General features: G+C 42.8%; 1 protein-coding gene across 1 annotated transcript; it reads left to right on the top strand.

Moving 5' to 3' along the window:
- Positions 1-11,768: 11,768 nt before the first annotated feature.
- OR5AN2C (olfactory receptor family 5 subfamily AN member 2C) lies at positions 11,769-12,713 on the top strand. The gene is given in 1 exon segment (NM_001206765.1): positions 11,769-12,713. A coding segment is annotated over 1 exon segment (945 nt).
- Positions 12,714-14,125: the final 1,412 nt, after the last annotated feature.

Below are 14,125 nucleotides of genomic sequence, written 5' to 3'. Positions count from 1 at the left end.
ACGCACAGGGTGGAAGGACTCCGCTCAGGTCTGTTGGCATATAGTGCTGAATCCCACAACTCCCCAAAGGTGCTTTTATTCTCGGATGGTGGTGGTGGTCTAGTCACTAAGTAACTTCTGACTCTTGCGACTCCAAAGATGTAGCCCATCCACCCGGTTCCCCTGTCCATGGGATTTCCCAGGCAAGGATACTGGAGCAGGTAGCTGTAGCAAGAGGTTGAATCACGCGAAGACACCGGGATTCTTGGCCCCTGGAGGAGAAGAATTCAATCCGGGGCCAGAGACAAGGCTTGATCGCTCAGAGCTTTTGTGTAATCAAGTTTTATTAAAGTATAAAGGAGATAGAGAAAGCTTCTGACATAGGCATCAGAAGGGGGCAGGAAGAGTACCTGCTTGCTAGTGTTAACAATGAAGTTATATAATCCAAAGAATGTCTGGATGTTGTAAAGACCTCATCAGATCTACTCCCATAATTTACATTTTAAGATAACAATGTCCTCAGGCAGGATACATCCTTGTAAAGACCAAGTCTACTCCCATAATTTACATTTTTTCAAATTTTATTTAATTTTTAAACTTTACATAATTGTATTAGTTTTTCCAAATATCAAAATGAATCCACCACAGGTATATATGTGTTCCCCATCCTGAACCCTCCTCCCTCCTCCCTCCCCATACCATCCCTCTGGGTTGTCCCAGTGCACTAGCCCCAAGCGTCCAGTATCGTGCATCGAACCTGGACTGGCATCTCTTTTCATACATGATATTTTACATGTTTCAATGCCATTCTCCCAAATCTTCCCACCCTCTCCCTCTCCCACAGAGTCCATAAGACTGTTCTATACATCAGTGTCTCTTTTGCTGTCTCGTTCACAGGGTTATTGTTACCATCTTTCTAAATTCCATATATATGCGTTAGTATACTGTATTGGTGTTTTTCCTTCTGGCTTACTTCACTCTGTATAATAGGCTCCAGTTTCATCCACCTCATTAGAACTGATTCAAATGTATTCTTTTTAATGGCTGAGTAATACTCCATTGTGTATATGTACCACAGCTTTCTTATCCATTCATCTGCTGATGGACATCTAGGTTGCTTCCATGTCCTGGCTATTATAAACAGTGCTGCGATGAACACTGGGGTACACGTGTCTCTTTCCCTTCTGGTTTCCTCAGTGTGTATGCCTAGCAGTGGAATTGCTGGATCATAAGGCAGTTCTATTTCCAGTTTTTTAAGGAATCTCCACAGTGTTCTCCATAGTGGCTGTACTAGTTTGCATTCCCACCAACAGTGTAAGAGGGTTCCCTTTTCTCCACACCCTCTCCAGCATTTACATAATTTACATTTTAAGATAACACTGTCCTCAGGCAGGATACATTATTGTTATATAATCCTAAGGAACGTGGATAAAGAAAAAAAGTTTGTCCTTTCTTCCTCCTTGAGAATTCCAGACCCCTCTCTCCTTGGGGACCCCTAGACTCCTTATCAACCTGCCTAGGAAATGACTCAGTGGTCAGGCTCTCTCGCCCCACGTTATGTAACAGCTGAGCTCCTTTACAGCACTGCGCATGTGCTCAGGAGGTACTGGCTTGATCAGGAGCTGCTTTGTGCTGTAGGCATATGCGGGCTCCACCCAAACACACCTGCCACATTACTTTCGTGTTCCCGCCGTGTCCATTTGGTCAGCTAGAGAGGAGAGAACACAGCATGTCTACTGCTACGGCTGCTGATCAAACAGACGAGAATAACCGTATCTGCAGTTCCTAGGGCACCTCGAGTCTCTTTCCAGCCTCTTAGCTCTCGCCTTGCCTGCCCTGGGTTCAGTGAACAGTGTGGACAGCGAGGACAGCGAGGACAGCAAGACAACTGGCATCAGCAGCAGGATCAGCGATAGAGTCGCCATTCCCTTCTCTAGGGGATCTTCCTAACCCAGGATCGAACCCGCGCTTCCTGTGTCTCCTGCATTGCAGGCGGATTCTTTACTGCTGAGCCACCAGGGGAGAGATGCTGATTTTCCGTTGTTGAAAGGGGGAATAAAAAGAAGGAATGTCACGACACAATTATGCTGACTCACTGTTGTTTTGTAAGTTTTAAAGCTTCAAATACGCTATATTTAAAAAAAAAAAAAAAAAAAGCTGTTGAGACGTTTTCGACAAGATAGCAGATTTTACCCTGGCATCTTTTTTGTTTACATTATTTATTTTTTAATTGAATGATAATTCCTTTACAGAATTTTGCTGTTTTCTGTCAAACCTCAACATGAATCAGCCATAGGTATACATATATCCCTTCCCTCTTGAACCTCCCTCCCATCTCCCGCCCCATCCCACCCCTCTAGGTTGATACAGAGCCACTGTTTGAGTTCCCTAGAGGCATACAGCAAATTTCCACTGGCTATCTATTTTGCATACGGTAATGTAAGTTTCCATGTTACATTACCCTGGCATTTTGCTCATTACCAATTACATTGCACTGAAATGACTTGCAAATAGTGAATTATCCTTATTACTACTGAAGTGAGAGATAATGAGAGTCCATATGTCAGGAAATTTGAGTAATTTCTGATGTCACTCTACTGATTATATGAGACTAAAGCATCTTATGTGGCAGAAAGTGACGCTTTGTAAATTCTCTCCTGACCTCCTCTGTTTAGAGAGGGCATAGCACTAAGTAGACGTGAGCTGAGGAATAATCAGGAGAACTTCAATAATTAAAAAAAAAAAAACCAACAAAACATTAACTAATGCTACTCAAACTGAAAAAAAAAATTTAAAAAGATGTAGTGTGTGTGAGTTCAACTCACTTCTTAGGAAGGGAAATTTTTAAAAATTATCAGTTGAATAAACAAGAAAGGTAGGGTCTCACTGGGTTAGCAGTGAGCACTGCTGTATAGCAAGGGCTGGAAGGAGTATTTATGGAACCCATGGAATTCACTGGGGCATCTCCTGACATTTCTGGGCCTAGAGATGGGTTAACAGGCAATTGTGGCAACCGAAAGCTACACAGAGCAAGGTAACTCAGGGCTCAGCTTCTTCAGGAATGTAGGGATGGTCTAACCCTCTAGATAAGCAACTTAGACCATCTGAAATAATGGCTAAGAGTGCGGGAAATCTGAAACTGGTTGAGGAGGGATAAGATTAATTATATGGAACCTCAGATCTAGCTGCTGGGGCAAGGAAGGTTACTTGCTTCTTAGCTCTATTGACTGTACCTCCCCTCCTGGGTAGAAGGAATGGCATCTTGTTCCTGCCAAAGTGGAGCCTCCATATTGTAACAGTGAAACTGGACACAGTCAGAGGCTGGGCTGGATGACTCACAAGCTGGAATCAAGATTGCTTGAAGTATCAACAACCTCATGTATGCAGATGATACAACTCCAATGGCAGAAAGCAAAGAGGAACTCAAGAGCCTCTTGAGGGTGAAAGAGGGAGTGAAAAAGCTGGCCTAAAACTCAACATTAAAAAAAAAACTAAGATTATGGCCTCCGGTCCCATGACTTCATGGCAAATAGATGAGGAAACAGTGGAAACAGTGACAGATTTATTTTCTTGGGCTTCAAAATCACTGCGGACTGTGACTGCAGCCACAAAATTAAAAGATGCTTGCTCCTTGGAAGAGAGGTTATGACAAACCTAGACAGTGTATTATCACTTTGCTGACAAAGGTCCATAGTGTCAAAGCCATGATTTTTCTAGTAGTCGTGTACGAACTTGAGAAATGGATCATAAAGAAGGCTGAACACCAAAGAGTTTGAACTGTGGTGTTGGAGAAGACTCTTGAGAGTCCCTTGGACAGCAAGGAGATCACACCAGTCACTCCTAAAGGAAATCAACACTGAGTATTCACTGGACGGACTGATGCTGAAGCTCCAATACTTTGGCCACCTGACGCAAAGAGCAGACTCTTTTCAGACCCTGATGCTGGGAAAGACTGAGGGCAAGAAGAGAATGGAGTCGCAGAGGATGAGATGGTTAGATAAAATCACTGACTTAATGGACATGAGTTTGAGCAAATTCTGGGAGACAGTGAAGGACAGGGAAACCTGGTGTGCTGCAGTCCATGGGGTTGCAAAGAGTCAGACATGACTGAGCGACTGAACTACAGGAGGTATGAACAGATATGAGCAGTGAAAGTGAAAGTCGCTCAGTTGTGTCTGATTCGGTGACCCCATGGACTATACAGTCCATGGAATTCTCCAGGCCAGAATACTGGAGTGGGAAGCCATTCCCTTCTCCAGGGGATCTTCCCAACTCAGGGATCAAACCCAGATCTCCCGCATTGCAGGAGGATGAGCAGTGAAATTGTTATCTATTTCAGATACCTCACTTCAGATATGCTGGGATGCACCTATTTCTGTTTTTTGTTTGTTTTTGTTATAGACCCAGTTGTTGATGTTGCAACCAACCTGCAAGGCTTCTAATGCATTTCACCTGGGCGGGGTCTGACCGTCTCTTGCCTCATGCTCACTCCCTCTGTGTGTGGGTGCTCAGTCGCTTCAGTCACATCCCAACTCTTTGCAACCCTATGGGAGGTAGCCCGCAGGCTTCTCCATCCATGGGATTCTCCAGGCAAGAATACCAGAGTGGGTTGTCATGCCCTCCTCCAGAGGGTGGCCCCCACCCAGGGACCCAACCCTCCCCTGCCTCCTGTGTCTCTTGCATTGCAGGCGGATTCTTTACCGCTGAGCCACCAGGGAAGCCCTGCTCACTCCCTCTGTTCCACACAAAATATTGACTGTGCCTTTGACCTAGGAGAGAATAAACACCTACTTAATTGCTCTGTCGCCTTGTTCTCTGTTATTAGAACAGGTATGAATACATTCTCCAGCAAGAGTCGTCTTGTCTCATTGCAGTGAACAGTGATAGGGTAAGGAGAGAGAGAAAAATGATAGTTCACATGACAGATGCACAAGCTTAAAACTAGAAGCTACGTTTAAACAATCAGTATAAACCCCTGTGGAATTTACTTACTAGAGAGGAAAATAGAAGCAGAGAAATTCCTTTGAAAATCCACAGAGTAGCAAGTAACAACCAGGAGGAATTTGTAGGACCTGTAAGCATTTCTCACACCTCTCTATAAGTACTTGGAAAGGCAAGCCAGGTAAAGCACTGGACACAGGATGGATATATTTGTGCCTTCTAAATCTGGGTATTAAAATGGATAGGCAATATAACCTCTGGGTTATATTGAGCTTTGGAAATGACTACTTTGTTTTTTTAACTCTTTATATTAGAGTATAGCCAATTAGCAATGTTGTGATAGTTTAGTTGCACACAAAGTGACTCAGGCATACATTTCCCCCCAAACTCCCCTCCCATCCAGGCTTGCATCCATTTTATTGACTTAAGTAACTGAGACACAGCAGATTAAGTAAAAGAATCAAGGTCACAGAGCTTGTAAGTAACTAAGTCAGAATTCAATCCAAGCAGGTCCACCCAGAGACTTAGAACATAATCACCAAAACTACACTGAGTGACTCTTCTGATAAAGCATGCAAATGTTGGATGACCATACAGTTTGGTTTGCCTGGGACAGTGCTGCTTAATGCTTGTTGTCCCTATATGATTATTAATAACTCCTTCTCATGACCAAGGCAATCCAGTTTTGATAATGAATAATAAGATCACCCTGCATTGAGAGCCCCTTTCAGATCTCACGACTCTAAAAATCTAGGAAGGAGAATTGGAGCTTGATTCCATAAGGTTGTGAGGTGTCCATGCTAATACGGAAGAACAGAATCAGCTGGGATCATTTCTCGATTTCTTCCTCCACCCAGCACTCTAGAGAATAATTAACTGAGAGTGTTGTTTTTTGTTAATTGCTTCCTCTTTCTTCACCCTGGACCCTAAGGAACATTTAAGGGAGTCTTGAGCTGGAAGCGCCTCTCTTATAGCAATGGTTAGCAGGAGCCAAGGCTGAAAGCATGAAGCCTAGGGAAGCCCACTTCTCCATCCAGAATCCTCATACTCCATTCATGTCCTCTGATTCCTGAAAGAACTCTGTGCATGTCTGGGCATCTAGAGTGCCATCAAGATACAGGTCCAAGAAAAGGCCACTGTAGCAGCAGCATCTCCTAGGTTCCACCAGGACACACCTGGCAGAAAGTCTACAAGAATATCTGGGTGGGTAACATCAGAATGGGACCATCTGACATGTTCTGTTTTCCTTCTTGCAGCCTCGCTCTCCTATGCACTCAACCCAGAGACTTCGTGTACTCAGGTGCAGTGGGCTGTTTTATTTTCTCACAGTAACCATGCTTCTTCTCCCTTATCCCAATGGGATTATTTGAATTATAACAGAAACTGAGGTGTTTAAGCCTAAGGAAGAATGTCTGAGGTGGGATATCAGATATTAGCAAGTGGGTGGCGAGAGCAAGGTAGGATAAGACGCCTCTCAAGCTGGGCCAAGGAGGCCCAAGCTATCACCACCAAATATTCCCAGTCTTCCCCTGTCGAAGATTTTCAGTTAGTAAATACTTTTGGGGGCATAATCATTATGGTTGTTCATTCTTAATGTAACAACTCCAGTTTTGGAGAGCTTACTGTGTGACCAGCACTCTGTTGGTGGTTTAGTTGCTAAGTCGTGTCCGACTCTTGAGACCCCATGGACTGTAGCCCTCCAGGCTCCTCTGTCTATGGGATTCTCCAGGCAAGAATACTGGAGTGGGTTGTCATTTGTTTCTCCAGGGGATCTTCCTGACCTAGGAATCGAACCCGAGTCTCCTGCACTGCAGGCAAATTCTTTACCAACTGCGCTATGAGGGAAGCCCAGCACTCTATTACATGTTTTTAAAAACTAATTTTGTTTGTTTATTGGCAGTGCTGGGTCTTTGTTGCTGTAGGGCTTTCTCTAGTTGTGGTGAGTGGGGGCTACTCTCTAGCTGCCATGTGTGGGCTTCTTGTTGCACTGGCTTCTCTCATGGAATACGGGCTCTAGGGCATGTGGGCTTCAGTAGCTGTGGCCTGTGGGCTCAGAAGTTGTGGCCGTGGGCTCAGAAGTTGTGGCCGTGGGCTCAGAAGTTGTGGCCCGTGGGCTTGGTAGTTGCAGCTCCCAGGCTCTGGAGCACAGGCTCAATAGCTGAGGTGCAGGGGCTTAGCGTGTAGAATCTTCCTGGACCAGAGATCATACTCATGTTCCCTGCATTGGCCCGTGGATTCTTTACCACTGAGTCACCAGGGAAGCCCTATGTAACATACCTAGTAGGTTTTCACAAACACCCTGTGAAGTGATAAATTCTCCCTTACAGATGAAGAAATAGAGCCACAGAGATAAAGTGATTTGCCAAAAATCACGAAGTTGGTGAATGATGGAGCCACATGTACTGTGCTTCTCCCTAATTCCGCTTATATTCATCAGAGAAAGTTGAAACTTTTGCTTAGTCTGAAAGAGGGTAGCCAGAGGGGCTCGAGGGGCTTCCCTGGTGGCTCAGTTGGTAAAGAATCTGCCTGCAATGCAAGAGACCCCAGTTCGATTCCAGGGTTGGAAAGATCTGCTGGGAAAGGGATAGGCTACCCAGTCCAGTATTCTTGTGCTTCCCTTGTGGCTCAGCTGAGAAAGAATCTGCTGGCAAGGCAGGAGGCCTGGGTTCAATCCCTGGGTTGGGAAGATTCCTTGTAGAAGGGAAAGGTTATCCACTCCAGTCTTCTGGCCTGGAGAATTCCATGGAGTGTATAGTCCATGGGGGTGCAAAGAGTCAGACAAGATTGAGTGACTTTCACTTTCAGAGGGCTTGCTGTGATTTTATTCCAAAGCAATTTGATGGTGTTGTTTTGCATAAATATACAATTTTACCCACCTTTAAAAATATCAAAAATTATTCTTGGCTGCCATATTTGCAGACCTGAGGGATATTAATCATTATAATAGCTGATGTGGGAAATGACGTACTTTAGCTAGAGTTTATACTGGGCCAGTGTGGCTTTTTGACCCACCTCTTCCAATTTTCTTTGTTTATACTTTTAAAATGATCTTGAAACAGAAAACAACTTATAAATTTAATTAAACAGTGCTCTAAAAATGACTAGAAAATTAAGATAGAGACACAAAATTTTATTTATTTACTTCTTTTATTATTTTTTATTAAAGTATAGTTGATTTATAATGTGTTAGCAAAGCAATTCAGCAAAGTGATTCAGTTATACATATAGACATATCCTTTTCCATTATGGTTTATTATGGGATATTGAATATATTCCCTGTGTTGCACAGTAGGGCCTTATTTATCTATTTTTTGTGCACAGTAGTTTGTATCTGCTAATTTATCCCCCGCATCCCCCTTTTGGTAACCAGAAGATTGTTTTCTATGTCTATGACTCTGTTTCAGTTTCATAAACGAATTCATTTGAATCACATTTTAGATTCCATATATAGGTGATATCACATGGTATTTGTCCCTGTCTTTCTGACTTAGTGCATTTAGTAGAACAATTGTAGGGAAGGAGACACAAAATTTGCAGGATAGTATGATTTTTAAATTACCAGCCCTGGAGCCAGCCTACCTGAGTGGGTTTCCAAGTCTGCTGCTTATTAGCAGTGGGGCCCTGCGCAAATTCCTAACTTTGTGTGTCTCATGTTAAAATAGAGTTGTAGTGAGGACTAAATGGGTTAATATGTGTCTTAAGAGAATGACTAGGACAGTAAGTGTTCAATAAGTATTTAAAATCATTATCATTAATGAAGACAGAGATAAAAAGGTAGATATTTTAAGATACTGTGCCTCAGAAGGCACAGAGTCTGCCTGCAATACAGGAGACCCAGGTTCAATCCCTGGGTTGGGAAGATCCCCTGGAGAAGGGAATGACAACCCACTCCAGTATTCTTGCCTGGAGGATTCCATGGACAGAGGAGCTCAGTGGGCTACAGACCATGGGATTGCAGTCAGACACAATTGAGCGACTAACACAAACACTACCATTCTAAAAGTTACAGTTGATTTTCTAAGTCTGTCAATATCTGAACTCTTCTTATAATTAAAATGAGCATACCTCGAACTCTTCTTATAATTAAAATGAGCATACCTTGAACTCTTCTTGTAATTAAAATGAGCATACCTCATTTGACATTGCCTATTTCAATAAGAATCAACATTTATTTCACACTCTGAAGGCTCTTGTTTCTAACTTCATTTAGAGTCTAGCTAGGGCTTAAAGGGTACAACATACCCTCTACCTCAAATATGAGGAATCAGTGAGCTAAATATACCTCATTGTGAGTCTGCGTGTAAGTGGGTCAGTTTGTTCTTTGAATTTTCTCAGTATGGGCTTCTCTCCTCTATCTTCCTCTGCCTTTCCCTCCCTTCCTCTGCCCTTCTTTCCTCCCGTCCTCCCTTTCTTCCTTCTCTTTTCCTTCCCTGCGTGCAAGGAAAAATAAAGAGAAAATAGCTGTTAAAGACAGGACACACTTTCTTTGCTAACTTGAGAAAGGTTACAACAGGCCCATCCCATGTCTGACTCTTTGCAACCGTGGCCCACCAGGCTCCTCAGTCCATGGGATTCTCCAGGCAAGAACACCAGAGGGGGTCACCATTTCCTTCTCCAGGAGATCTTCCTGACCCAGGGATCAAACCCAGGTCTCCTGCCTGGAAGGCAGACGCTTTACCCTCTGAGCTACCAGAACGGCCCATCATAAATCAACCTCCTTGAGCGAAACACCCTCAGATTCCAAGAGCCTATGCTAGTCTCACGATTTCTGAATCCCCTGGTCCCCGAGGCTGGTTTAGCAAAGGTCAAAAGGACAAGTAGTAGCTGCCCACAGAAACCCTCTGGGTATTTTTCCCACCTTAGCTCCAGCTGTTATCTTAGAGAAAATCAAATTCTGCTTCTCATTCTGTAATAGACATTTTCCCCACATATATAATTTCCCCTTAAAATGGAATGATGCTATTTCAGTGTATAAAAGAGCCTCTTAAAATCCTTATTTGTCCCACAAGTGTGATTGCTTTCCAATGTTAAAGAAAATCCATCATGGTTTTACATCATTTGAAGATTTATGCACCAATGGACGTAATGATAACATATTATGTGGAAGCATCAGGTTCTTACAAAAGCTGTGGGATTCCTTCAACGAATGTGTGCGCTTGAGTATCTGAGCCACTGGAGGTGCTACAAAAAATAGGTGTAGATTATGGTTTTGCTTTTCTAAGATAGAGCTACAGTCTTCCATTTAAAATGGATAACCAGCGAGGACCTACTGTACCGCTCAGGGAACTCTGCTCAGTGTTACGTGCCATCCTGGATAGGGGGAGGGCTCGGGGAGAATGGATGCACGTATATGCGTGGCTGAGTCCCTTTGCTGATCACCTGGAAGTGCCATGACATTGTTAATCCACTATATCTTAATGCAAAGTAAAAAGTTTAAAGTTTGAAAAAAACCCAACAGTTCACTCTCTTATGCACACTGAAGTGTGACTACACATTGAAATCGTTTGTAGAGTTTTAGCAAATACTGATACTTGGCTTCCAGCCCCCGAGATGCTGAATTAATCAGTTTGATCAATGGGGCTTTAGAAGTGTGCCAGATGGTTTTAATGGACAGCCACGGTTGAAGATCTGCTTTAGAGGAATTATTTTCAGTCTGGGAAGACTGAGCTGCAGAAAGACTAGAAAGAAACCTGTGCATGTCAATCCCTGCCCTGCCTTTTTTATTACAATTTATTATTTGACTCCCGAATAGTTTAGAAATATGTAATTAGTTTCCAATTATGCTATTTCTTATAATTTTACTACTGATTTCAAATTAACCACACTGTAGTCTGAGTCTTATCTGTGTGAACAACCTTTTAAAATGTGCACTTTAAAAGTTTCTCCCAGGGACTTCATTGGCTGTACAGTGGCTAAGACTCCACGCTCCCAACACAGGGGGCCTGGGTTTGACCCCTGGTCAGGGGACTAGAGCCCACATACTTTAACTTGGACCTGGTGCAGCCAAATAAATAAAAATAAATATTGAAAAAAGTTTCTCACAAACAAACGGATACTTCAAAATGATATTAAGAACATATTACGTATTGACTCTGCTTTGTACACTACTTTATCCACGGCAGTTACTGTACATAAACAGACCTAATTTAACTTCAAGTAAACCTTATGAGATAAGTTCTATTGTAATTATTTTTCTCACTTTCCGATGACATCAATTAAGTAGAAGGAGACCAATCTGTTTGGAGTCATAAAGCTCACAGTTGGCAGAGTCACACTCCAGAACACCTATGTAGTATCTAAGACCGTGTTTTTAGTCACTAAGCTAAACACAGGAGTTATCATCTCATTAATAATATCCTAAAATTTCCCAAGTATCTTCTAAGAAGGGCTTTCCAAATGTTAGCATACGTTCTTTTGTCTTTGTGATAGGTAGGTGGGTTAATATTGAAAAGTGTAATATCCTCTTTTTAAATTTAATAAAGTTAATTGGAGTATATCTGCTCTACGATGTGGTTTTAGCTTCTGCTGCACAGCGGGTCTCAGCCGTCTGTGTCCATACATCCCTTCCTCCTGAGCCTCCCCACCCGTCTGCTACCACGCCCCGCTGGGCCATCACAGCGCCAGGCTGAGCTCCCTGGGCTGCCCTCTTGTACATGTGGGAACTCTGGCACACAGAGCAATCAGTTAGGGGCAAAGTTAACCAGCGTTGTTGCTTTTAAAGTTGTTCACTATTTCCCTCAATTCTGTGTTCGGTGTGGGTTGAAGGCAGTTTCTTCCCATGGACATTGGGCTAACAATTGACTTAAAGATTTATCCTTTTCCTACAGATCTGAGGACCCCCCAGGGCGATGGCTGGAGGAAGGAACAGTACAACAATCACAGAGTTTATCCTCTTGGGGTTCTCTGAGTTTCCACAGCTCACCGCTGTCCTCTTTTCAATATTCCTAGGGATCTACCTGGTGACAGTGTCTTGGAACCTGGGACTCATCGCCGTCATCAGGATGGACTCCCGTTTGCACACGCCTATGTACTTCTTCCTCAGTAACCTGTCCTTGCTGGACACTTGCTATATATCCATCATAGCTCCTAGAATGCTCTCAGACTTCTTCAGGAAGCATAAACTCATCTCCTTTACGGGGTGCATCATGCAGTACTTCTTGTTCTCTAGCCTGGGCCTGACTGAGTGCAGTCTGCTGGCGGCCATGGCTTATGATCGCTACGTCGCCATTTGCAGTCCTCTGCTCTACACAGCCACCATGTGCCCCTCTCTCTGCGTGCAGATGGTGGCAGGATCTTGTGTAACTGGATTCCTTGGCTCGTTCATTCAGTTGTGTGCCTTACTTCAGCTCCACTTCTGTGGACCAAACATCATCAACCATTTCTTCTGTGACCTGCCCCAACTGCTAACCCTATCCTGCTCGGACACCTTGTTCTTTCAAGTCATGACATCTGTGCTCACAGTCATCTTTGGGCTCATGTCTGTCTTGGTTATCATGATATCCTATGGTTACATTGTCGCCACCATTGTGAAGATCACTTCAGCTGAAGGCCGGTCCAAAGCCTTCAACACTTGTGCTTCTCACCTGACAGCAGTGACCCTCTTCTTTGGCTCGGGTATCTTTGTTTATATGTATCCTAATTCTGGCGGTTCCTCGAGCCAAAGCAAGCTGGCATCTGTCTTGTACACTGTTATAATCCCCATGCTAAATCCATTGATCTATAGCTTGAGGAACAAAGAAATCAAAGATGCCCTAAGCATACGGAAGAAGAAACTCTTTTCCTGGTGTTACTGACTATGGAATTTATTTCAGCTGTATGCTGTAGGAGAAATGTCAACTAAAACATTGATCCACAACTCTTCTAACTGCAGAGTGAGTTATAATTACTCTCATCTTCTGATATAAACCCATGGCTGGTGCAAGGACAGGACAACACATGAGAAGTATCTGGAAGTTCATTATCTCCGTGCTTCATCAGTGATGACCCAATATATCAATAGGTTAAGAAATTCACAAGCATTTTTGTAGCTAGTTGTGATGATGTGACTCTTCCATCCAATGTTCCATCCTTTAGCATGTACTACCTCAAGGACCAATGGTGGAGTGGACCAAGTAGATCAAGGTTGCCAGGAGACCAGCAAGCCTCTCCATAGCATCTCACTTTAGGCAGGACAGGAATTACTATTAGTGCTGAGCTCTTTTAAAAAAGAATTTCCTAACTCATTGTGTTAGTTCTCTCATTTAACCTATTCTTTCACCTCTGGAAATCATGAATTCATTACTTCACTTATGGACTTGTTCAAAGCAAAAATAAACAAGAGATCAACGATTTGTTAACTTCACACAAAAATAAATTTGTTGCAACAAAAATGCTCAACATGTCTGTAATATTTAAGATTTGGTTTGTCAGTTGGCTTGTTAGAGACATTTAGACAATTTTTAAATCTGTTATTGCTATACAGTTATCTCTGTTCTTCCTTCTTCACTGTATAACTGGAAAAGGGAATCAGAAAATGGCCTTTTGCTGGTGAGATGGTCTAGTGCTTGATTTTGGCACCTCCAACAATGTCTTTATGTTACTTTTTTTTGTTGTTTTTTGCTTTTTGAGTAGACCAAGTCTCCACTAGGAAGTTGTTTTTCCAGTAATTAACAAGTGGAAAGTGGTTGGTAAAATTAGCTATAAGAAGCTGATACATGAGAAAAGTCTGGTACATGTACTCTGGTACATGAAAAAGTCTAGATTTGTCTATTTCCCTTGTAATCTCAGTGGGAATTGCTACAGGGTACAGAGAAATACTCAAATATGGAGGCTGGGACAGAAAGCACTCTTGTTTATCTTCTGGTAGGATTCTGATTTTCATAATCTTTAGGCCAGAAATAAAAAATATAATTCAGGAGACTATTCTTGGTAAAAGGCATTCTGTTCATTTTCCCTTTTATGTTCAGAAGGGAAAATTCAAAATCCCCAGGAGTATTCATGTGGTAAGAACTAAAAGCAAGTGTTGGACACCTGTAGGCACTACAGCTTTGAAGTTTCTGCTTCCAGGCCTCCATATTCCTGAGTCCTAGAAAACTCCATATTCCTGAGTTACAGTTACTGGATACAGTTTTGTCAAGGCAAGTTAGATATATAGGATGGTAGACATAGGTTTGATCTAATGTATTTTCCAGCACTAACATCTATTAGTATCCCATTCGGATCTTCC

The sequence above is a fragment of the Bos taurus genome, chromosome 15 (genome assembly GCF_002263795.3).
Source record: "Bos taurus isolate L1 Dominette 01449 registration number 42190680 breed Hereford chromosome 15, ARS-UCD2.0, whole genome shotgun sequence".
Lineage (NCBI taxonomy): Eukaryota > Metazoa > Chordata > Mammalia > Artiodactyla > Bovidae > Bos > Bos taurus.
Note: the sequence above shows the minus strand (reverse complement) of the source record. Positions and strands in the feature narration are given on the sequence as shown.